The 24448-nt window shown below is 48.6% G+C and overlaps 1 protein-coding gene and 1 long non-coding RNA gene across 2 annotated transcripts in view; one reads left to right on the plus strand and one right to left on the minus strand.

Annotated features, from left to right (window-relative positions):
• Positions 1 to 13003: 13003 nt before the first annotated feature.
• Positions 13004 to 18559, minus strand: LOC142077811 (uncharacterized). The gene is made up of 3 exons (XR_012672012.1): positions 18507 to 18559; positions 15567 to 15721; positions 13004 to 15485 (listed from the first exon to the last, which is right to left on the minus strand). It is a non-coding gene; the product is annotated as an uncharacterized LOC142077811 (long non-coding RNA).
• The window catches only part of LHFPL6 (LHFPL tetraspan subfamily member 6), a 146923-nt gene continuing 139795 nt past the window's right edge, over positions 17321 to 24448 (plus strand). The window contains exons 1-2 of the mRNA XM_075139976.1: positions 17321 to 17551; positions 19990 to 20549. Coding sequence (XP_074996077.1) covers positions 20165 to 20549 — 385 coding nt within the window. The 5' untranslated portion in view covers positions 17321 to 17551; positions 19990 to 20164. The remainder of the gene's footprint in view (positions 17552 to 19989; positions 20550 to 24448) is intronic.

Raw genomic sequence — 24448 nt, forward strand, 5'->3', positions numbered from 1 at the left:
CGGCGGACCGGCTCCGGCGGAAACGCGCTCCCGAGGGTTTGGTTCCGGCCCGGCCCGCGGTGGTTGGTTGTGAGATTCGGAGGCTGGGTCCCTGGTACAGGTGGCACTCAGGGGAATAAATAAAAGATTTTGGGTGGTTGATAAGAAAGAGGGTTCACCTCCTGAGGTCGGAGAGCCGTATTTATTTCATGAAACAAATCATAGAATCATAGAATCATTAAGGTTGGAAAAGACCTCCAAGGTGCTCGAGTCCAACCGCCAACCCACACCACCGTGCCCACAAAACCATGTCCCTAAGTGCCTCATCTACACGTCTTTTGAGTACCTCCAGGGATGGTGACTCCACCACTTCCCTGGGCAGCCTGTTCCAATGCTTGACCAATGTTTTAGTTATGAGCATAACTAAAAAGGAAAAATAAATGGACTCTATATTGTATAAGCTAATAGCAACGACAGTAAAAGTGCATCAAAATGAGGAGGGCGTCTTGTTTTGTCTCTGCATTTACTGACGCAGAGGTTTTACCCCCGAGGTCTCCTCGCGGCTCCAGAGCAGCAGAGCTGCCTCTCCGCCGCAGAGCGAAGGAGTCATGGCTTCGCCAGCCAAGGCCGTGGTGGGATCCGCGTCCCCCGCCGTGGCAGCAGCGGGCTTTGCTCCCTGGGCAGCCTGGGCAGGGGCCGGTGACTTTGGTGGTACGGGTCAAACGCCCACGGGAGCCCGGCTGCATGTCCAGCTCTCGTGCCACAGCCATGACATGTCCTGTGTCAAGTGCTGAGGAGCGATGAAGGGATTTCTGTGAGCTTTTCCAAAGGATAAAAGGCAGGTACGCAGGCGAAGGTAAGAGGCCACAGAAAGCAGATGACTATGTACAGCACACAGCTGTTATTTAAGAAGACAAGGGTCCCACCAGGGCATTAGCTCTGAAGACAACAGCGCCGTGCGTATGCAATTGAAAGTCTGTTTCCATTTGTCTGATGGCGTGTGGATCAAAAAGCGGAGACTCAAGTGGTAGCATAACTCCCCAGGGGTTTGGGGACTTCACATTGCTCCTCTGTAGGCTCTGTAGGATCTTCCTTGGATCCGGGGAACTACAGGCCGGTCAGCCTGACCTCAGTGCCGGGGAAGATTATGGAGCGGTTGGTTTTGAGGGTGCTCACGAGCCATGTCCGGGACAACCAGGGGATCAGGCCCAGTCAGCACGGGTTCATGGAAGGCAGGTCCTGCTTGACCAACCTGATCTCCTTCTATGAGCAGGTGACCCGCCTCGTGGATGAGGGAAAGGCTGTGGATGTGATCTACCTGGACTTCAGTAAGGCCTTTGACACTGTCTCCCACAGCATTCTCCTAGAGAAGCTGGCGGCTCACGGCCTAGACAGGTGCACTGTTCGCTGGGTAAAAAACTGGCTGGACGGCCGAGCCCAGAGAGTTGTGGTGAACGGAGTTAAACCCAGTTGGCGGCCGGTCACGAGCGGTGTTCCCCAGGGCTCAGTACTGGGGCTGGTCCTGTTCAATATCTTTATCAACGATCTGGATGAGGGGATCGAGTGCTCCCTCAGTAAGTTTGCAGACGACACCAAGCTGGGCGGGAGTGTTGATCTGCTGGAGGGTAGGAAGGCTCTGCAGAGGGACCTGGACAGGCTGGATCGATGGGCCAAGGCCAACTGTATGAGGTTCAACAAGGCCAAGTGCCGGGCCCTGCACTTCGGCCACAACAACCCCATGCAACGCTACAGGCTTGGGGAAGAGTGGCTGGAAAGCTGCCTGGAGGAAAAGGACCTGGGGGTGCTGATTGACAGCCGGCTGAACATGAGCTGGCAGTGTGCCCAGGTGGCCAAGAAGGCCAATGGCATCCTGGCCTGTATCAGAAATAGTGTGGCCAGCAGGAGCAGGGAGGTGATCGTGCCCCTGTACTCGGCACTGGTGAGGCCGCACCTCGAATACTGTGTTCAGTTTTGTGCCCCTCACTACAAGAAGGACATGGAGGTGCTGGAGCGTGTCCAGAGAAGGGCAACGAAGCTGGTGAAGGACCTGGAGCACAAGTCTTATGAGGAGCGCTGAGGGAACTGGGGTTGTTTAGCCTGGAGAAGAGGAGGCTGAGGGGAGACCTCATTGCGCTCTGCAATTACCTGGAAGGAGGTTGTAGTGAGGTGGGTGTTGGTCTCTTCTCCCAAGTAACTAGCGATAAGACAAGAGGAAATGGCCTCAAGTTGCGCCAAGGGAGGTTTAGATTGAACATTAGGAGAAATTTCTTTACTGAAAGAGTGATCAGGCCTTGGAGGAGGCTGCCCAGGGAAGTGGTTGAGTCACCATCCCTGTAGGTATTTTAAAGACGTGTAGATGAGGCGCTTAGGGACGTGGTTTAGTGGACATGGTGTGTTGGGTTGACGGTTGGACACGATGATCTTAGAGGTCTTTTCCAACCTTAATGATTCTATGATTCTATGATTCTATGATTCCTGAAAAGAACTGCAAGCGAATCGAGTAGCCTTTGCCTTCATGCCCACGGTGGAGCGCTGAACTTCTGAATGTTTTAATTCACTTATTTTTTTCTTTTAGTTTGAGTCATGTACCTCAAGAACAAATTACATGACCAGAGCCCCAGTCGTGACATCTTACATGATGGGGACAGTGATAGGATATTTTTCTATTTGATTGTTATTTTTTGTTTTCTTCCTCACATGGATCCTCTACATAAAAGGCCAGCTTTTCTGAACAGCCTGTGCAGTGCCTTGTTTCTACTCTTGACTAGTCAGCAAGCGGGTTTTCAAGTATTTTCAGGCCCCTTGTTTCCCTTCTTAGTTTCTGTTCCTCCACCTTATTTCACTGATGTTATCACCTCCTAGATGCCTTTCACTTCTGACTAAGCTTCCAGGAGCCAGGATCTCCCTTCTCCATGTCAGAAGAGATAAACCAGCACACCATCATCACAGGTGTGAGCAATTAGTATTTAAGCATGTCAAGAAAATCCTATTATTAGAAAGATCCCCTCCCAATTATAAATTGGATGTTGTTAGCAGTTTGAACAAAGTTTCAAATGCTGTTAACCTGTCAGATGAGTTGACAGAGTGAAGGCACACCTTGAAGTCAGAAAGACTCGAACATCTGAACCGCAAGTGTCAGGTAAGTCAAGACCATTGCCAAGTCTCGTCCAGCAAGTTATACCACAAACATAGAAGGAGCCACAAAGATTTTCCTCTATCAGTTGGTACATGCATTTTCTTTTGAAGCATCCAGTTCTGCTTTCAGATGCTCCTTAATGGGTGTGTATTTTTTCAAGAATGTGTTTCATGAGCCAGAATGCTTCTAGCTAACGTAACACATTGGGCTGGCAGGAACGAATAGGATTTTGAAACAGCATGTGTTTATCTGTGCGTATGTTATCCCGGGAAAATGAGAAGAAATAATTGAGGGAGCACTTTTTAATCTCCCACAACTGAAATAAGTATTTGTATGAGGACACCAGGGCTTATCTTTTGTTCTTCTTTTAGGGATATTAGATGCAGCTACAAAAAAAATCCTCTCTTTTTCCGATATGGATAATATTTGCAGGCTAGGTTTTCCTCAGAACAGATTTTTTTAAACAAAAATGCAAATGTAATCGTGCAATGGGGTCACCATCTAAAACTCAGCTGCTTTGTCATGGCTTGTATGTGTCACGAAGGTGGGTTTGACATGACATTCTTACCAATGTGGTTGTCCACTAGGAAACGTTGTCCTGTTAAGTCAACTGGATGTACGTTGTGGGATAAAACAATTGGGAGTTTGTGATCTGTAACTTCCAGAAGGGTCTTTGATTTCAAGTATCAGTTTCCGTGTATCAATGGAAGACAGTTTGTGTAGTGTGTATAATTTACTGAAGCGTAAGTTCCTTTACCAAAGCTAGATATGGCAGCAAAACCACAGGTGTCAGCAAAGAAATGTCTGGCACATGGTGTTTTCTGTTGATTTTCTTACCTCAGTTCCTTATTATGTTTGGTTTTGTTTTTTTTTCCCCAGGAACAGACAGCAAAAAAACTGTTACCACTATGCAGCTGGTGAAAGTATTCTCAAAAAGCACATTTGGTGGACTACAGACAGGACCACAGTTTAGCCTGCAGAACAAGGAGTGTGTGGTCTGTGGAATGCCACCTGCCATCTAAGTAGACCATGCTAATAATGAAGTTGTATTTTCAAATGCTTAGAGGTGCATGTACTTTTTGAAGGGAAAGACAAAAAGCTTTGCAGTAGTCACCTGAATCTGTTCCTCAAAAGACTAAGTATGAATAAAACTCCAGTGGATGAATAGGTTGACTGGGGTCAAAGACATGACTGGAGCTAGTATTTCCCTACCCTATGGCAAAAGAGGAGTGATAGAGCAGGACATAAAGGAAATGTTTTCTTAAATACAGAGAAGGAGGAATAGCCCTTGCTATGGGTGTTGTCATAGGCAAATGAGGGTGAGAAAGGAGGATTTTCGTGATGAAGGAAGAAGAAAATGTAAAAATACATTAAAAGAAGAGTAATAGAAGAGATTGAGGGAGGAAGAGGTAGGAAGGAAGGAAGGAAGAATAGACTAATGCAGAGCTTGCCTCAGTATGCACAGAGGACATAGAAACAGGAAAGATTATGAAGTGAAGTCAGGGAGGTGTAAGGTCATATAACAAATGCTCGTAATTAGTTGTATTTTCTTACAGTGTAATAGATAAAAAGAATTTGATAATGCTATTGTTACATACAGTTTACAGGCGCTGATGCTTTCAGATGCAGTGAAGAAGAGCATCTGCAGGAAGCTGGTTATAGTAACTTGCTGCTCAGCTACACCATCCTTGTGAAAGTGTTAACAGCCCTTTGTGCTGCAGCCCCTATAGAAGATCAGGTGAGCGCAACTCAGCTCTGCCAGTCTTTCCAGTGCATACAACATACCCCAAAAGAAATCCATCACTGCTTTATGTTCTTCACTAGTTCTCTGCCGTCAAATTATTCATCAGCTTTCTCCAGCATGTTGATGTCATTTTGTGCTGTAGTTGGGCTAGAAAATCCAGCTGATAGGCGGGAGCACAGGAAAATGTTCTGTGTCTTTAAGTCAATTAGAGTTGGATTTTTTTGTCGGTTTATTTTCCAACAGGTGAATATTGTAGATACTTTTCAGCAGGCCAAATCTGCCCATTCCTTGAGCTAACAATTTTTCAAAAGCTCAGACAGAGTTGACCCCATTCTGCAAAAATTAAGGTATGACTCCATGAGTGATTTGGCCAAAGGTCACCCTGACGGCAACCTGTAGTCATGTAGTGAAACCTGTCTGTGTCTTAAAGCTCCAGAAGAATGTACAGTTCTGAAGTTTTCGGTTAGCTCATGCTATCTCACTTGAGGATTTATTGTCATGCCTCACAGTCAGCAGAGGTGGCTATAATATATGTGATGCTGAATCAGCCACCTGGTTGAGAAGCTGTAAAACTCCTGTTTGTTATAACTCACTGAAAAGATAACACTAGCAGTACAGTATGCACTTTAATGCATACCAAACACATGAAATCTTCCTGTTCATCTCCTGCTAAAAAAACCTAACCATTGATTTCAAGGGAAGTACTGTGTCAGCAAATAGGATTTGGTCCAAATATACTTGGCTCTAGAACTCTACAGAATACAGGCCTTCTCTAAAGAAGCGGTCATCTAAACTACATGGCCGCGTCCCCAGCAAGGTCAATAGCATTGGTCATGGTGCTGCCACTCAGCAGCCTTCAGTAAAGGCACAAATTTCACCTAGAAAAGAAGAAACAAATGGCTTAGATGGTGGAGCCAGGAGAACTAGTATCTGCTTGTGGCTGACTAGCTGCATTACCTTAGTGACACAGTGTCTCTGTGGCAGAGGTATAAAGCTTATCTTCCTTTGCACATGCCTGTTGGTATGCCAATGAGATCTGTAATACAGGAGATTGTGGTTAGCATGATAACAACAATATAGCGATGAAGGGAAATATTTTTGCCAAAAAAATAGTAGAAGCAGGACCTGAGTAACACATGATATAATGCTAATGGTGTATGCCAGACCTGCTATTCTTTCTCTTCAAGCCGTGACTGCCTGTGTCCTGCTGGCAAAAAGTCTCTGGGATGTGTTCTGTTTTATAGGTGAAATAAAAGTAACCCAAACAACTAAACAAAAAATACAACTATTCACCATCAGGCAAAGAAACAGCCCCCTTCACTGTGTCCTGATCTCAGCTGAGGTCAGTCTCTAGCAAAGAAAATCCAGAGAATGATACCTAAATTACTGGGCGGTGCCTTCACATCAGCAGATCAACACAAGGCCATCTATGGGATCATGACATGGCCATGACATGGATCATGAGAAGCCAAATGTAGATCTAATAAATCATGGGAATGATGGCATTAGAAAAAACGCCTTTTGAGGAAGTACATCAGCAGCACAAGTTTTAACACAGACCATAACTGCTGCAAACTTGGCAGAGTTCCTTTTTTCAACAGCTCCTCCAATTGCTGTGTTTTAATCCAGACTTTTGGGTCAAGTGTCCATGTCTTACGGATTTCAGTCAAATCTCTTAGTTTTTTCTTCCTTTGATTTTTCTGGCGTGTTTCCTGTGAACAGACTGTTCATTGCGATCCCTTAATGGAAAGCCAGACCACTGCCCTAAGCCCCCACAGCTAGTGATGAACCATAACTTTTCATCACTGAAATGCCTGCATAGCTTAGGCAGTTCTTGTTTACTCCAGAACCCAACCATTATGGTCGCTTTGCGTTTACAGTTCAAGTCACTGGAGACGTGATAAATGTAGCATATATTGCTGTCATTCAGGATTCATACAGGATTCGCAGATACTATTACACTGCTTGGCAGGACAAGAGATGCGTAAATATAGACACAGTAATAAAATGTCTAACAAAGTGCATTTTTGCAGCCTTTTCCATTTCATTTTCTCTATTGCATTAATTGGCTGATCTCTGTTTTGAGACCTATTTGTTTTTTCTAACGCTCCCTTTTAAACTTGCTGGATAACTTTTGCCCTTCTTGCATCTACCCCCCCGAGACGCTTCTGCCATGTAGGCAGGGTAGCATGGCTGGCTTCTCTCAGCTCCAGCCAATTTCTTTACCATAGTCACTATCCAAAGTACAGTCCTTAGCGTTAGTAACTGCTATACTGGATCTGGTAGCTGTTCCTTGGGTTGTAGTTGCACAAGATGATAGATTTCTCACCTTGCTAACCCAGCAAATACTGCACAAATGTTCTTATTGGCACAGGAGGGACAAGAGTGTATAGCCAGGGAAAACTGGGAGATAGGACCTCCCTTTTAAATGACAGCTGACAATTTTGTCAGGCAAAAGTGTATCTGGAACCATGAGGGAACAAGGAACTCTTGAGGGGACAAGCAATGGTGAGGCATGGAGGCAAGAGTGGGGCAGCTTGATCACAAAGTCCATCGTCTTGTGAAACTGCACCTTAGGGACGTTGCTAATGCGAGTCACATAAAAATATTGACAAACATGGCTATTTTCATAGCAGCATTACAGCATCAACCTAATTTTACAGGTACGGGTGTCATAAACAGGTTTCCTTAGTGCTCATAGCAATTCTGCTTGGGTGACTTTAATGGAACTTTATTGCTATAGCAGGAAAAGTAAAAGTTTCCAAAATGCCAGGAGTCACACTCTCTGACATCTGTCAGGAGGGAAGCAAAACAACTTCTCAGCAACTCCAGTGTGGAGTTACCTGGTATATTTGGATTTGATTCCCTCTGTAAAGTTGACTCAGAAGTGTCCTCCGGGCTTGCCTCACCCATTCATCTTTGTGTGTCAGCTCATGCAGCCCTTCCAAAGCCTTGGCGAGATGCCATCACCCTCAGAGATGCTGGAGAGCTGCAGTGGATAAAAATAACTTATTACTTAATGGCTGACACTGGTCGCACTCACTGCAGATGAGTTGCAAACAATTTCTCTGCAAAAATCTGCTCACCTCCAGAAGAAATATGTTTAAGCCTGCAGTTCCTTACTAAAATTATCTGCCATCCCTTCCTGGTGGTCAATTCCGCCTTCATGGCGTTATTACAGGGCTGGCATCCCTATGACTGAAACCAATAATTATGTCCCCAAGGGAAGGCAAAAGTTGTAGGAAGCAACCTTGTTTCTAAACTCCAGCATCTCTGGTGCATATTTATCCATTTGCAATCTGAAATAGTGAGGCTGGAATGAGTCTGGGCAGCTCTGCCAAGAACGGGCAGAGTGGTAGTGACTTAGCTTGTCCCAAGCCCTGCTGGGTGGCTGCAGGACAGCAGGCAGGGGGCACGGTGATGGGCTACCTGCTTTGAAATGCAGAGGGAAGACAGCTCAGCCTTGCCACGCTGAGCAATGCGGCTGTCAGATGGCTGGATAGTACTGATGTCGCCCAGTGATTACATTGGAAGGAAAAAAGCATTGTGCATTTTGCTGCTCAGATGAGGGTTTTGCCAATGCAGGAGTTCTCTGTCAGCATCTACTGCAGCCGAGTAGGTTGGTTCGGCTGGTGTACAGCATGGCGTCAACAGCTTTGTGAAGCACTCGCATTCCCTGGCAAGAGCTCAAGGAGCATTTCCAGCTACCTCCAATTACAGTATTAATTACAAGAGACTATCAAGTTCCCCAGAATAGGCCCCAAGCTTCCTTTTGCATGCAAACTAGCAAGGACTTTCTTGTCCATGCAGGTAGAGCTCTCTTCAGAATAGCATCAGCCTGTTACACATCAGCCATCACTGTCAACTTCCCTTAAACAATGACACCTTAAAACATTGTTGTGCATGCAGAGCACATGCCTTTCAAAAAGCAAATGTCATGTTGAGTGAACTGTCAGTCTGGAGGTTTTGAAAGGATATTTTAATGTTAATTTTGATGATTAGTGGCTTCTTTCTACTTCTGTCCATACATGGCCTTTTGTGTGATGAACTCCAGAGTCCTAATAATGTAGGCACAGTACATCTTAAAGAGAAGCATCAGGTGCCTTAACCAGATGGCAGATTGCAGTGCTAACTGGCAGAAATTGGCAGATTGCAGTGCTAACTGGCAGAAATTAGCAGATTGTCTTCAAGCAATATTTGTGCCTCACTATGGAAAGTTTATCTCAAGAAATGCCCATGCTGGCATGGAGGTAGGCTTTCCTTTCACTAGATAAAAAGCAGACTATTTTGCTGCTTTCCTAGTGGTGTGATCAACTGATCCCCTGCTGATACAGGGGGCTCTGAATATTAAGTGGCCTGAATCTCTTTTCACTCTCTTCAACCTGAAGACTTGAAGACAAAATTAAGTACGTATGGTGGGATACATCTCACCAGTCTTCTACCATTTAAAAGTCAGGGGTAAAGTCCATAGATAATCATCCAGGCCTCCTGCCTATCAAAGGAGTGAAAGAAAGGCACTTTCAGAAGGCAGTTCATCCTAAGATTCCTACCTAGTCCTCTCCACTGGCTGCATAGCAAACTTGTATGACCATTGACTAGACACTTTATTTTTTTTTTACCCCTATTGGTCTGACTGTGTCTTTTGACTTGTCTGCAAATAATACTGAGAGCATGCCCCAGCTTCAGTGCTGCGGAAAGGAAATACTGTGTTTGGATGCTGGTGTAAGCCCAGACTCCCCTTATACTCATGGAGAAGGGGGTGGAAAAAAAAAAGGATGTTTGATTTTACAATTAAATAAATAAAATGTCTTATTTTCACAGTAAAATGATCCACTTGGTGCCTGGAGGCATGTGACATATCACCCAGATGCGTATCATTTTGGGTGACATATCACGGACTTGCCAGTTGCAAAGGTAGAACTGCCCAAGGGCTAGTTTGATTTTTGCACCTGAATCAGAAAAAACTTTTAGATTTTCATTCATAAATCAATGGTGCAGTCTAGTTCATACCTGCTTCTTCTGTTTCCTCTTCTCCTGTGTCTCCTTTCTTTACTCATTTTGTCACCTCCTCTCCATCTTCGCATGCAAATCCATCTCTCAGAGGTATGTATTGCACTCTATCAGAGTGGGATGCGTTACTCACCTTCTCAGATACCAGTATTAAACCAAATGTCTTTTACCGTGATGAGATTTGGACACAATTTTTATTATCAGTAGCAGAGATTGTATGCCAGCACACCACCACAGGGATATCGGCTTGTGTCTGATTCACTGAAATGAATAGTTGTTTTACTAGGCTGGAGTGTGAGCAGGAATACGTGTGCTGAGCTCCATTCTCTAAAGTGTTGGGCACTGGGCTTGAAGATGTGCTTAAGTGCTTGGTGATTCATGGACAGAGTTTCTGTGTTTGACAAGGCTGAGCCAAAGTTCCTTTCTTTTTCAGTCGCTGAAGTTAACAGAAGCACTCACGGATGGGTATTGCAGCGTAAATTAACTTCAGCTGAAGAAACAAATTGTTGCGAAGAAAGAGGAAAGACAACTCTCACTGCATCAATCGGAGAGGAAGGACGCATTGCCTTCCTGAATTTGGAGGGAGAGAATAGGAATTAATTCCCTCCTCATCACTGCCTCAGCCCCATTCTGCCTCATTTTCCTTCAGATGGTTAAAGGCCCAAGCGGTGGGCAGTTCTTTAATACACAGAACTACCACAGAGTTCAGACAAATGGGAAAGTGGCTTAGCAAATATCTATAGCTTCTCTAAGGACAGCTTGCGGTGTACATTTGAGTGAAGGATTTTTTTTTTTTTAAGAGAGTCCCCAGTTTAATGGGTAATTTCGCTTGAAAATGGTAAACTGCAAATTAAATGGCAAAAAGCAATTAATTATTGAAATGATAATATCCTTGTAAAGGTTAAGAGGTAATATAAATGAAGTTCCTGTGAACACATTAATGAAATTACTATCTTCCCCCTTATAAGTGGCAACTGTAACGACCTTGCTAATTAGCTTTTTCATCGGGAAAAGGAATATTGAAATATGTAGTTATATTGCAGAAGCACAATCTATGACTAGGTTATTTTGCTACAACATAATCTAGAGATAACCCTTTTACATGCACTTACGAGCTCTTCCCAGAGCATGCAGCTTTTGGTGGAAGCCGGAAACGCTGCATTTGAATGACATAGGAAGAACAACTCGTAATTTGGAAGGATAACACGGGCCAAAGCCAAAGATTAACGCAGACACACAGACCACGCTTCAGCTTGCTGCAGCTTCCTTGTGAGCACAAAGCTCATGGCCAGAACGTGATTCAACCCACTGTGGCTGAATAGGTGCCTTTCGCTCCCCATGCACAGTGCAGGGCAGGTAGCCTGGACTTTACAGTCCAATCTGGGTCTCGGGTACCGCCTGTGCAGTATTTTTAATATGTGGAGGTGTAGGTGTATATATATGATACATAAATGCATACCCATGTAGGTATATGAACGCTATATATGTACTGGATTTCCTATTGACAAGCCTTTTAGAGAGCTTAAAAAAAAAGAGCTTGGTTCTTCCCCCACTGAGAACATGTTTCGGACGTTGGTACACCGGAAAGTGGGTACTGCTTGCGTTTCAGCTGACAAGAGTTGGCATTACAGTTTTTCCATGAACGAATACGTGCAAGATTTCAGAGGTTCCAGCTTCAGGGAGTGCCTGAGATCTGTACGAACCTCAGGGTATGACGGGGAGGAAATGAGCTTCCACTTGTAAAATGAATTGGCCTTTGTCCCCAACAAGAGGATTTTCAGCTTTCCTTTCTAAAAACCCCAGAAAATCGTTAGCCTCATCCTTGGGAATGTGATCTAATATGGTGACCTAGATGCAAATGATTGCTAGAGCTCAGGGGGAGAGGCAGCTCCGCTCCAGTTCTGCGGCAAAAGCCTGGGGGGAGGAACACAACACTGCCTTGCATCCCGTTCACAGATACACAGTTTATGCAAACTGTGCCAGTAATGTCACCGTTGCATGTTCTGCAAATGCACCTCAGGAACCTCCAGATAGTGGCACAGGGCGGTTACGAATCACACAAATTTTGTGGAGAACAGAAACAAGCTCTGCTCTCTGCCCCCACTTTTCACGCACACGCCCCTCTCCATCCGCAGCCCGCATCACACGCTTCGAGGGGGGCAAGGGCTAAACCCGTGCCATCTCCACAGGGCCCCGGGAGGTGCGGAGCCCCCCGCGCCGTGCCGGCAGACCGGCCTGCCCGCCTGCCCGCGGCCCCGCTGCCGGCCGCCCAGCGAGTGTCACTGTCGAGCAGCGCAGAGCTCCGCTCCCGCCCCTGCCGTGCGGGCGCCCGCGGGCCCGCCGCCGCCGCCATGCCCCGGGGACCGGCACGCCTCTGGCCCCGGTGTTACAATGTCACTCTCAGCTGACAGCCGATCCCTAACTGAGACTTTACATGAAAAAGAAACATCTTCTTACTGCTGCATCTCGTTTCTCTGAACACGCTCGCCACGAAGTGCAAGAAAACACCGAGGCAAGACCCGCACTTTGTGCATTCCCCACATCGTTCTTTAGCAGCGTCTAGAGAAGATAGACAGATGTTCCCCTGGTAAATAAGATGCCATGACTGAATTATTTGTGTTGGGTCTATACGCACAGAAAACAGTCTGCCAGTAGATGCGCATTTCTTACCCGGAAATCGCTCGTTCATCATCCAGATGTTCCTTATTTTTTTAAAGTCTGCTTGGGAACAGTGGAAATTTAGGGTTGAAATCATCCACATGTTTTCCCTGAGTTTGTGCAGGACTAAGCCAATTCCCTGTCAAAGGAGGACAGATCTGGGACCTGTCACCCCGGAGCTCCGTCACCTTGGCAGTGTTTGCGAGGGCAGAGCAGGCATTCCTCCCTTCAGCCGTGGGGCTGGCATGGAATAAACCTCTCCGGCCTCTCCCACAGCCACCAGGCTTGTCAGCAACAGGACACAAAAGAGATAATCAGTGGCTTGATTTGCTGTAGCTGCTATTTTAGAGCCTTGCAAAACGCAGACCACCTGGTGGCTTGTATGTGAATAGATGATAAGTAATAACTTTATAAAGATGAAACAACATACGGAGGGTTTATGGCAAATAATAAAAGATGCTTCCCTTTTTTCTTTTACATTGACATGTTATTTGTATGTGCATCCAGAGATTAAAGGACTGATGTTAGCAATAGCAGTATTATATCCAGTTAGACAGCTGTCCTTCAGAAATGTGTTAAGTTCTGTTCATGAACTGTCGGTAATAGGATTTATAAAATTTACCACCATGAGAACTACCATAAAAATAAGTACTAATCATAATACAATATCGGAATGGAAGTGGAGAGAGGATCTTTTGTTTACAGCAAAGTTTTTAGGCCAGAATTCAGGTTTAGATGTGACAGCGCAAAATCTTGGGAGTCTAGTTCCACCCACAGTAGAAAACCTGCAATGTGTTTGACTTGGAAGAGACACCATATGGATGTATTACGATCTAGTGACTTGAATTTGTTTTCTTGCCTTCCTCTGAGAAATTTGCAGGTGTTAGACTTGGGGTTCTCTTTTTTGCCTGTTTACTTGATGTTTTTTTTCCAGCTGCTGTGGATTGGACATAATTTCAGGCAAATACATTAATTATCAGATGATTTCCCTAACTGTACTTGTCTGTTTCGTTTTTAGTGACTGTATTTGAATAATTGGGTTGACTTTCTGTTGCTCCCAGTACATAGCCTCAAGTCTATTGTTATACCTACACCTTTCTTTTTCATTTAAAATCAAGTACAGACACGACCTGAAGATCCAGTTTTGTAAGATGCTCGGAACCATGTCGGTGCGATGATTCTCGTGCGGACCACACAAGAGAAAACCAGATGGTGGCCTGCAAGATAAAAACGTCTTATTTCTTTTTCTTGTCAAAGACTGAAGAATGAGATGGAGGTTTGCTAGCTGCTTCGCTTTCCTCAGTGTTCGGGAACATACATGCTCCCCCGTATGAAATGATAGTGGGTTGTCTTACAGGATATGCTGTTATGAAAGAGTCTGTGGCCAAGCCTGTGATGTGTATATTAGCTGGGATTGATTTAGGTACAGTGACAGGATTTTCTCTCTTTATTCCGCTGCGCTGATTAGCTCCATCGAGTCTGTAGGGCCCCAGCTGTAACAGCAGCTTAGTCAATGGATCAGGGAGAAGAGAAATGGTAAAATCTATAAGCATATTTTCCCGTCTCCCTGCTAGGGCAGTTTTCTGACAGCATATTCGTGGGTGTTTGATCCAGTCTGACTTCCAGTGGTTCCAGCAGTGGGGAATCTGCGGCTCAGGTTCCCTTGACCAACTCTGAAGCTTTCTCAAAAGCAGATTCTCTTAAGTTTCAAAACACCAGAACCAATTTTAAAACCAGCTGCTCTTTCAGTATAGACAAGACCCTGGGGACTAGGACTTTTGTTATCACTCTGCTCTGAGGAGGTCTCTCTGCTTTTGTGGTTACAAGAGAGATTGTGGATCCTAAAGCACTATGTAATAACTCCCTTTGTCCTTCAGACAGGTTAGATGTGGATTGAAATATTTTGGCTAACTTTCCCAGTAAAAATACTTCTAAGCACAATGTTCCCTTGAAAGGGGGAGCAAATGTTGATACAGTTGAAGCATGTTGAGTTGTAAATGGTAGGAAAAAAATGGAATAACAATTTGGATGTTAACTTATACATACAATGTGTTTAATGTGTTTCTAATCAAAACAAAATTCCTTCTCTGACAGAAAATGGATTGTGAAATAAAGCTTATTTCCCTACAAGTGACTAAGTCATGCAGCCAGCTTGCGGGGGCATTCAGAGACAGTTGGCAAGATGCTTCAGGAGAGATGCAGAATTCAGCATACAGTTTCCATGAGGGAATGCAGAATGGCAGCAGCTCAGGGAGTGAATGTAAAGGCCATATAAGGGAAGTAAATGAACTGCTGTAGAGATGCCATTAGCAAAGCAAACACTGACTTGGGGACCTTGGCGTATACCATGGAAGAGATAAATTGCATGAATAACTGCATCCTTGTTTCCTTCTCCCTAGCTTTACAAAGCCAGTTTTAAGTGAGAAACTGTTTACATGTGTGAAACAGAAGTTTTTCCACAGTCATTTTAATGCCAAGCAATTTCTACCCATGTCTAATCCCAACGCATGCCTAATTTAGACACATTTATCACAGTTTCACTATAATGGAGGCCCTTGGCTAAGGAAAGAATGTCAGAGCGGGTCTTTATTCAATTGCGGATTTAATAAGAGTACTCGATTCTTCTCTTTCTTTACACCAAGAGCACAGTTCAAATGTCACAACGTTAGCTTAGTACTCCTGTCATTTCAGGTGTTGGTAAAACGAGTAGCAGGAGGTAAAACTGACTGAGCCAAGTGAAGGCATGAGAGCAGTAAATGAAGAGTGTCTTCACTCATCAAGAAGTGCATAGTTCCTTGCAGAAGTGGAGGCCGGAGAGTTGGTGCACGCTCGAGGGCGGAGGCTTGGCACCAGGCAGAAAGCTGGCTTGAGGGGAGGGTGCTAGAACGGTATGCTGCGGAGCAGGCTCCAGCTCTCAGCCTTGGGAAAGTCACACCAGCTCTCTTTCTGTCAGCCACCCTGTGGGCCCATCCACATTCATGTTTTGGTGTGGACCAAGGGCACACTTTTGGAGTGAATCTCCAGATCATCCTCACTTACCACGTTTTGGTTTAGCCAGCAGTGATGAGTACACAAAAGTGGATGCAGATAGCACTAAAGCAGAAGACAGGCGCCAGGAGGGCATCTGATGCATTCTGAGTGCTCATGGGGCCCTCAGTTCATAGGCCCAGGCTGGAGTGAATCTGAAGAAAAACCTATGGAAAAGTGTGGACATCATTCAGGTCCTCAGCACCAAGTGATCGGATCAGATTGATCCACATTACTTGCTAATATAGATGTATACTAGGTGGGTGTAGCCTAGAGGTAGTCGGGGGGGCATGACTGTTTTGGGGGTGTGCCTTCATTGTCTTCCTTGTGAAGCCCATTATTGCATACATTCTAGCACTCAGCCTATATTTAACCTACCTCTTTGATTTGAAGTACTTTTCCTTAAAGAATACGCTTGAAATGTTAGGATGGAAAACTCGATCTTGCTAGATACTTTACAATCCATTTTTTATCCCTTGAGAAAATTTTCAATAATGTTCTGATTTCAAGGCTTTGCATTATGGGCAAAACACGGAAAGTCTTATTTAAAAAAAATCTAATAAAGTGGCTTTGTAATTTAATTCTGAACATGACTGTTGTTACTATTAAATGGTGTAAACACAGACTGAGTGCAATAAACCTCACTTCCATTTAGCATTAATAATATTAATGATCAGTACTTAAACCACATGCCATGTTCCAGGACTGTAAAAGAAACATTACCAAAGAGATTTTGCATGTCTGGTGCTGACATAATTTAAACCTGGCATAAAATTGTCTTCTGTCTGAAGGAATTTATTCAAGCTGCAGGGCACAGAGGAAAAAGCAGAATAGGAAATCTCTCTTTCTCCCAGAGGCTCTGTGTGCACCACCCCTCCTCGCACCAGAAGGCAACCCCTCCCCAAAACTTTCCCACTTAAGACACTCTGCGAAAGGACTGGAGCTCCTGTCTCTCCGCTTGACCTAACCCAGCCGGGATGAGCTGCTTGGTACTCTGGTCACATTTACTCTCGCTGTAGACCAGCTCCCGAACTGTTGCGATCAAAATGCTGGATCAGCAGCTCGCAGGCAGACGCGCACACACACACACACTTCTTATCACACGCACGCCATCAGATTAGCCCATATTTTCCCATGTAAGGGCTGCAGCCTTCCCCCTTTCCTTCCAACACTCCTTCCCCGCCGGCTTTTTCCTCCTTTCCTCTCCTGCCCTTTCCCCCCCTCCGTCCCCGGCTCCACCGCCCCACGCACCCCGCAGGCAGCCGCGGCGGGCGGAGCGGAGCCCGGCGGCGCCGCAGCGCTCCCTGCCGCCCCCGGACCGACCCGGCCCCGGGCGGGCTCGGGTCGCCGGGAACCGAGACCCACCGCCCCGGCCCCGGGAACCGAGACCCACGGCCCCGGCCCCGGCACGCTCGAGGAGCCGGGACCCACCGCCCCAGCCCTGTGAGGGCTCGGGGAGCCGGTACCCACCGCTCCGGTCCCCGGGAGCCAAGACCCACCGCCCCAGCCCCGGGCAGGCTCGGGGAGCCGGGACCCACCCCCCCGCTCCGACTCCTCGGAGCCGGGACCCCCGCCCCGCCCCGGGAGGGCTCGGGGAGACGCCCCGCTTCCCCCGTCCGCCGCTCCCCCGCCGCCGCCGCCCCCCGGCCCCTCGTCCTCGGCCCCGTCCGCGGCCCCGCAACTGCGCCGTCCGCAGCGGGTCCCGCCCGGGGAGGCGGCGGCGGGGGAAGGGGGAGGAGAGGCGGCGGAGTGCATTGCCTCCCGAGGAATCAAACGGGGGGAGAGAGGAACGTGCGGAGGAAGGGAGGGAAGGACGGGCCGGGCTGGGGAGGGTCCCGGTCCCGGTCCCGCCCGCCTCGGAGCGCCCGCGTCGCCTCCGCGCCGGGACCGCGGGGAGAGTCGCTTGCGGCGGCCGCCACCCGCCGGCCCCGCGCCCCGGCTCCGCGCCCATGTGCTCCCGGCAGCCGCGGCGGGCAGCCCCCGCGCCCGGCGTGTCAGTAAGTAGCCCTTCGCCTCCCCGGCACCTTGTCCGGCCCCATCCCGGCACCCCCGGACCCGTCGCCCCTCCTGCTCCTTCCGCACCCCGGCCCTCCCGCACTCCCTGCGCGGCTGCATCCCCTGGCCCTCCCGGACCCCCTGCACCCCGTTCCTCTCCCGGGCTCCTGCCCTCCCGCACTCCCTGTGCGTTGCATCCCCTGCACGACTCCGGATCCCCGAGCCCTCAGAACCTCCTTCCCCTCTCCGACCCCTACCCACCCTGCACGGCCACATCCCCTGCACCCCCGGACCCGCTTCCCCTCCCGGATCCCCTTCCCCGCTCCGACACCCTGCCCGGCCGCATCCCTTGCCCGTTCCACCGGCCCTTCCAGACTCTCTTACCCTCCCGGATCCCCAGCCCTCCCATCCCCTTCCCTTCCCGCATCCTACCCCTCCCGGGCCCCCGTCCTTCCCGGATCTGCCTGCCACCCCGGACCACTCTCCCTTCCCGGCCCCCCTGTCTTCCCGGCTCTCCGTCCTCCTGGCCCCCCGGATGCCTTGCCCTTTCGGCACCTCTGCCTTTCCAGCCCTTCCCCGCCCGCATCCCCCTTTCTCTCCCGGACCCCCTTCCCCTCCCAGCCTGCTCCTCCCGGACCCCCTGTCCTCCCAGCCCCTTCCTCTCCCGCATCCCCTGCCCTTCCCGGACCCCCCGCACCACTGCCCACCCCTCCCCGGTCCCCCTCGCACCCTCCCGGCCCCGCGGGTGCGGCGCCCTCTCGTCCCGCAGCCTTCCCCTCGCATCACCCCGGCGAGTTTTGGTTCTCGGCCGCCGCCTTCCCTCGCGGGGGGGGAGCGGGGTTTCGGGGCCGGAGGGGCGAGTCCGCTTCCCCTGAGAGCGCCCTGGCTGTGGGCTGGCAGCCTCCGGGGAGGCAAACCTGCTGCCCCGCCGGAGCCGCCGGGTTTGCAGGGTCCTACCCCTGGAAGCCTCCATGTTGTCCCCTATTTCCAGCCGTACCTCCTCCCCCGATTCAGGGAATGATCTTCCCCAAGTGCCGTGACCCACTTTGCCTTAGACGGTTGGTGCCACGCCAAGACACAGGCAGATCTTCTGTCTCCGGAAGATGCCTCTGGGAGGGATGGAGGCACCCTATGCCCCTCTCCCAAGTTTTTATCCCCACAGGTTTGGTGTTTTGTAGGTTAAAAGGCATTTCTGCAGATAGGTTACGAGTAGATAGGTGTATACTTCTTGAGTAGCAGCATGGGCCTTTTTTAACGTTAGAGAAGAGACTTCTTTTTCTTGGTGTTTTAAAAGTAAACAAAACTTTTGTGTGGTGCACATGCTTAATTTCAGTTACAGACTCTTCCTCAACCTTCCCTCCTTGTGCTGAAGTAGTATTAATTTTATTGCCTGTATATGAATTGAATTCACTGATTGGTGTCTAATCATGGTTAGAAAAAAAAGCCCCTGTAAACAGCTATCGGTATTAATTTGGCAGCAACTGTGGGAAATGATCATAAACTTACAAATGCAGTTGAAGTAATGATCCAGTGTGGATTTAACAAAAAATACACCCCCAACCTCTGGGAAGCAGTGTGTAGGTTTCTATGACAGTCAAACGCACTTGGTCACACTGGTACTGGGCTTAGAAGCTGGGAGTTGTCCAAGAAGGATGCAGAGGGATTAAGGCTCCTGGGTTTGAGCTGGGAAGAGGCAAGAAGAGAAGGAGCTGGGCTGAGTGCAAGCAGGAATATTAAGAGAGACCCTTGTGTTTTAATCATGTGCTGCTTGAGGTTGTGTGGGAGTGAAGCCAAAAGATGTGGCAATGTCTTCACCTACCAGGAGCCCACCTGGAGTTGGGGTTCCTGGCACTTCTGGACATCAAATGATAAAAGGCTCCTTTTGCACAGGGATGCCAACATCTTAAGGGATTGCTCTAAAAAATGTCACCTCATAACACTTCTCTTGGGGGTGTGTTAATGAGGTTTACCTCTGCCACAAGGGTCTGATCTTGAAAAGCCTTAGGCACTGCGAGCAGTTTTGCACTGAAGCTGCGGGGCCATGTATAATGTGAAGTACATTCCCCAGGCGTCGCAGGAGGAAGGCCTGACTAGCCAAGGATAAACGAGACCTCTGTCGGTACCGGAAAGATCAAAACGTATGGTGGAGAAAAGTGAGTAAGCAAGTACACGGGGAGCCCCTGAAGGTGGCTGCAGAGCGTTCCTGGATGCGCACAGCAGCCTGTGCCGGCCGGGCTGCCTCCCACCACCATCCCCGGCAGCCGGTATTGCTGGCAGCAATTCTAGCGGCTGCTTGCAAGGATGGGACAGAAAAGTGAGATGTCGTAATAAAAAGTCCTGTAGGAAGGAAAAACACGCTGGCAGATAAACATTTTTTTCTAATGTCAGTATTACTGAACTTGTATTTTTCTCCTTTTTTTGTGTGTTGTTATTTAATTAGGAACCTTTGACTTCATGATGGGAGGAAACATCCCCCAAACTGTTAGGATCCAGGCTTCTCCCAGCACGAGGATTTGTCAAGGCTGAGAGACTCCGGATTATCCATAAACCTCCTCTAAAATACACAGCTGCTTTTCTGTCTCCCCATCGCGAGGGGTCTTGGAGCAGATACAAAGATGGCCTCCAGCCTCACCTGTGCCGGCGTCGTCTGGGCCTTCCTCTCTTTCCTCTGCGCCGCCACCTCCTGCGTGGGTTTCTTCATGCCCTACTGGCTCTTGGGGTCTCAGCTGGAGAAGTCGGTTTCCTTCGGCACATTCCGGAGGTGTTCCTACCCGGTGCGGGACGAGAGCCGCCAGACGACCGTGATGGTGGAGCAGTGTGGCCGCTACGCCTCCTTCCAGGCTATCCCGAGCGCCGAGTGGAGGATCTGCACGGTGGTGACGGGCCTGGGCTGCGGGCTGCTCCTCTTGGTGGCCCTGACGGCGCTCATGGGCTGCTGCGTGTCCGAGCTCATCTCCAGGACTGTGGGCAGGGTGGCAGGAGGCATCCAGTTCCTGGGGGGTAAGTGCTGATGCGGGGAGGGGACGGGGACATCCAGGCTGTAGGTTTACACATGTGGAGACTCCCCTGGTGCTTTGGGATAAGGAAAGGGTGAGTCAAACTTTCTGCTAGCGAGGGAGACCACTTGGCTCCCTCGACGGTTGAGCTCGTTGTCTGGATGCCTGAATGTGGCCCAAAGATGCAGCCACCTGTGGTCACTCTCTTGCGCTTAGTCCCTGCCCGGTCGTTGTGCAACCTTTGAGAGTTGCATGGCAGGTTGACTTCTGTGGGCCAGCATCTTCACAGCGGTTTTGTGGGCTGTAGTTTCCAGTGGAGCTCAGCCGGGATGGAGGTACCTGGAGAAGCGTAGGAGCTGCAGAGCCCCATGGAGCATCGCGGTTTTGCAGAGGAGAGGCTGTGTTGTGTGGGAACAGCCTCTCTTTCTCCTTCCTATCCCCATCACCGGCACAGCTCCCTCCACCTCTGCTCTCCGCAGCTGTGTGGATCTGGCAACAAGTCTGTGGCCCAGGTTTGAAGTGGGGATTTTTTATCCCTGGTGGAGGTGGCCCACCATCTCCCAGGAGGAGCCCACTGGGCTGTCTGACCCACGCTGCCTGCTGAGGGTGCTGCGGGTTTGTTGAGTCTCTGGGCTAGATGGTGTGTGGGAGAATTACCTCCCCTCCTTTTTTTAGCTTGTAATTGTATGGAGTATTTGTAACTGTGGAGTATTTGAAGGGTATGAGACAGTAAACAGGATCCTCAAGCGTGTTTTTATAGGGCAGTTTTCCCAGTAAATCATCACTCTCTTGTCATCGGTGGCATGCGGCTCAGCGGCACCCACTTTCGCCTGGTGCAAGCGCTCCATCGCCTGTGTGTGCTCACTGCCATAAGGGGACGTATTTCCCCGAGCTTTTGGTGCTGGGGCAGCGCAGGCACCAGCGTTTTGGGTGCCCTGCAGCGTGTGGTCTCAGCCAGGCACGCCGGCTCATGCCGTGGAGGAGCAGGTTGCAGCGGGACCCTCACGTCTCTCCCCTCCGAACAGAAACTTGCCCTGCAAGGGCAGTCTGGATACATCCCGAGTCTGCAGGCCTAAGGAAGCACAAGGCAAAACCCCCGCTACTGTCCAGCTCAGGGCAGACAGCTGAGGCAAGGAAAGGGCCCCGTGCCAAGCCTCCAGCCAGGCGATGCCAGCGTAGCTCCCTCCCGGCCACGGGGAGCCCTGCCTCCAACTTTTTGAGTAGTTTCTGCACTTTAGAGGAAACCGACCCCGTCGCTTCACCCTTCCCTCAGCTTTGCAACTCACAGGCATTCCTGTGTTTAATCTGTCTGATAATTTGAAAGCGCAGCAGCTGCTGGAGAGTTAACTCTGCTGGGAGCTGCGGCTTCTCGAAGCCTGCTCCATTATACAATTCCAGCCGGGCAGCCAGGGGGTGGAGGGGATTTTCAGTTTGGTGACACTCTGCAAGCCCACTCGATCTGGCTATTTTCACTTAGAGCCATCACAGGCCTGTGCTTTAACCACCCCTTCTTTCCAACTGCTAGCTCGGCTCGTCTGGTTTTAATTTGCGTTTGGCCCCTTTCTCGCGGCGGTGCTCCCCTGCCTGCCCATGGAGCGGGGCCGGCCGTGCCTGTGTCTGCTCACAGCCACCCCAGCAAACAGGCAGCTCCAGCGGTGGGCGGCCGGCCGGGGGGCGCAGGAGGAACCCCGCACCCCTGGGACGCTGGTGTGGGCTGAAGGCGTGCACCCTTCTCCGAGGCGGGATGGTGGCTCCTGTGCAAGGAGGTGAGAGGTCCCTTCAGACCATACTGTGGCCACCCCTGGAGCTTGTCCCAGCTGAGCAGGCAGCAGCCCATCCCACCCGGGAGGGTGTGAGCAGGTGGTGCTTGTCCTCGGTAGGTGACAATTCAAAGAAATGTGAACTTGTGATATGAAATGAAAATTGCCAACAACTTTGCTTACAGTTCAGAAATTAGCTACACAGCATGTCTAATTTTCCCCTCTACTGGCTTTTATGGTTGTCTCTCATTTCACTCAGCACTGCTGGAAGTGTGTAAGAAATGAACAAAGTGAGAACCCGTCATTTCTTAACCTGCTTAAAAAGTAACTGTGGGGACACGAGGGAGAGGCCAGCTGGTGAAAGCCAATAATTTGGATGAACTGAAGGGACATATTAGGGTAAAGATCAGATCCTTACATCCTTAGTCAGATCCTTAGCTGCTATAAATCAGGATAGCTTCATTGTTTAAATGACATGACTACATTTATTCAGATGTCTAACTTAGGCACTATAATTATTAGGTTTGTTTTATGTCAAGATAGCCACGAGCTGTTCACTTTATTTACTAACTGGGAATGCCAGCTCTTTGTTCCCTGTACTACAGTTGTAGGTTTACTTATATACCATGATGTGTGCTTTGAATATGGCTCAGTGGCAGTACAGTGATTGCCATTTTAATTGGCTTCCACTTGGAGATTTAACCAAATAAAACCCTCACAAAAATTTTTTTTTGATTGTGATTGGGGAAAAGAACCCCTCCTATCTTTATAGGAAGAAAAAGCCTGGGGGAATAAGCAGGCCACTGAGTGATGCTATTAATTCATCCTCCGTGTTAGGGCAAGGAGGTGGCTACGCGGTTTCACTTTCAGTTTCTTTTCGTCTGAGTCACCTGCACCAACACCCTGCGGGGGCTCCGGCTCCAGTGGCGGAGGGTGCGTGTTGGAATAAACCGTATTTCTCTGGAAATTAGAAACCAGCATAACGACATGCTCAGTGTAGCTAGTTTATGGCTTTAGTGGTGTCCCGTTAGTCTAGGATCCAAGTAATTTTCTCAACATTATTTAAAAACAGGGACTTGATGAGGGACTAAAGCCAATTGACAATGGAGTATTATGGGAGGCCCAAGTGTGGGTGAGATGTACAGGCCCCTGAAGCTGTGATGAGCCAAAACACTAAGGTTGCTAAAACTAACTTACTCCAACACTGGAAGCATTTTTACTGCTGTGAAGAGGTGGCAGAGAGGTTTGCTTACCGGAGGTGGTTAGCAAACAGCCTGATCCTCTTCTTCTAGCAGTGCGAAGGAGGAGTAACTCCAAATAGGTCAGTGGAATAACACCTGAATAAAAGTAGTGCAGCTTGCACTAGCTAAATGGTGCCAAGGTTTTACAGCTGGGGTTTCCCCAAGTTGTATGTGGCAACTCAGGGGAGTGAATTATTCGTGAGTGCTTATACCATAAATCTGCTCTTCTCATAAAAACTGAATGGCAGAACCTGCAGATCCACGCAGAGTCAGAAAGGTCTTAGATATGGGTTGATCTTACGTACTTATCTGCTATTTCAGATGATCCTGGCTACAGAGCATGCATGTATTTTAAGATGACTTTGGGATGATACACTCTGAGTTTCTGTTCCTAGTAGGAAGATTGCATTATAGACTTTTCCTCCTATTTGCAATTACGGGAACCACTTCCTTTCCCATGCATGATCACGTGGCAACTCTGTAGCCATTACAGCAATTGCTTACGTGAAGAACAATGCTATTTTTAGCTTTTTCTAAGGCAGTTTGGTAGTGGGCAACAAGAAGTAGCCAACACCCCAAGGCCAGCCATTTCTGCAGTGGCTGTCAGTGGTCTGCAGTCCATGGCCGGCCAGCTGCTGCTGCGGTGTCTCGGAACATGCTTCACGAACATTTCTGTTGGATTGCTTCAAAGAACTGACATCTGAGGTGAAAGTTATGCTGTCTGTAACCTCTTGAGGGCACAGTTATGTAGATGGAGACAGTCTTCACTGATAACAGTGCAGTGTTTCCAGGCGGTTTCCTTTGAATGTTTGGAAAACCAAGCTAGAACAGATTGCAAGGATCTGTCTTTGACCATAACTATTGAGGGCATGACAGCTGGAAGTGAAGTTTAACAAATCTAT

This window comes from Calonectris borealis, chromosome 1 (assembly GCF_964195595.1).
Source record: "Calonectris borealis chromosome 1, bCalBor7.hap1.2, whole genome shotgun sequence".
In the NCBI taxonomy this organism is placed as follows: Eukaryota; Metazoa; Chordata; class Aves; order Procellariiformes; family Procellariidae; genus Calonectris; species Calonectris borealis.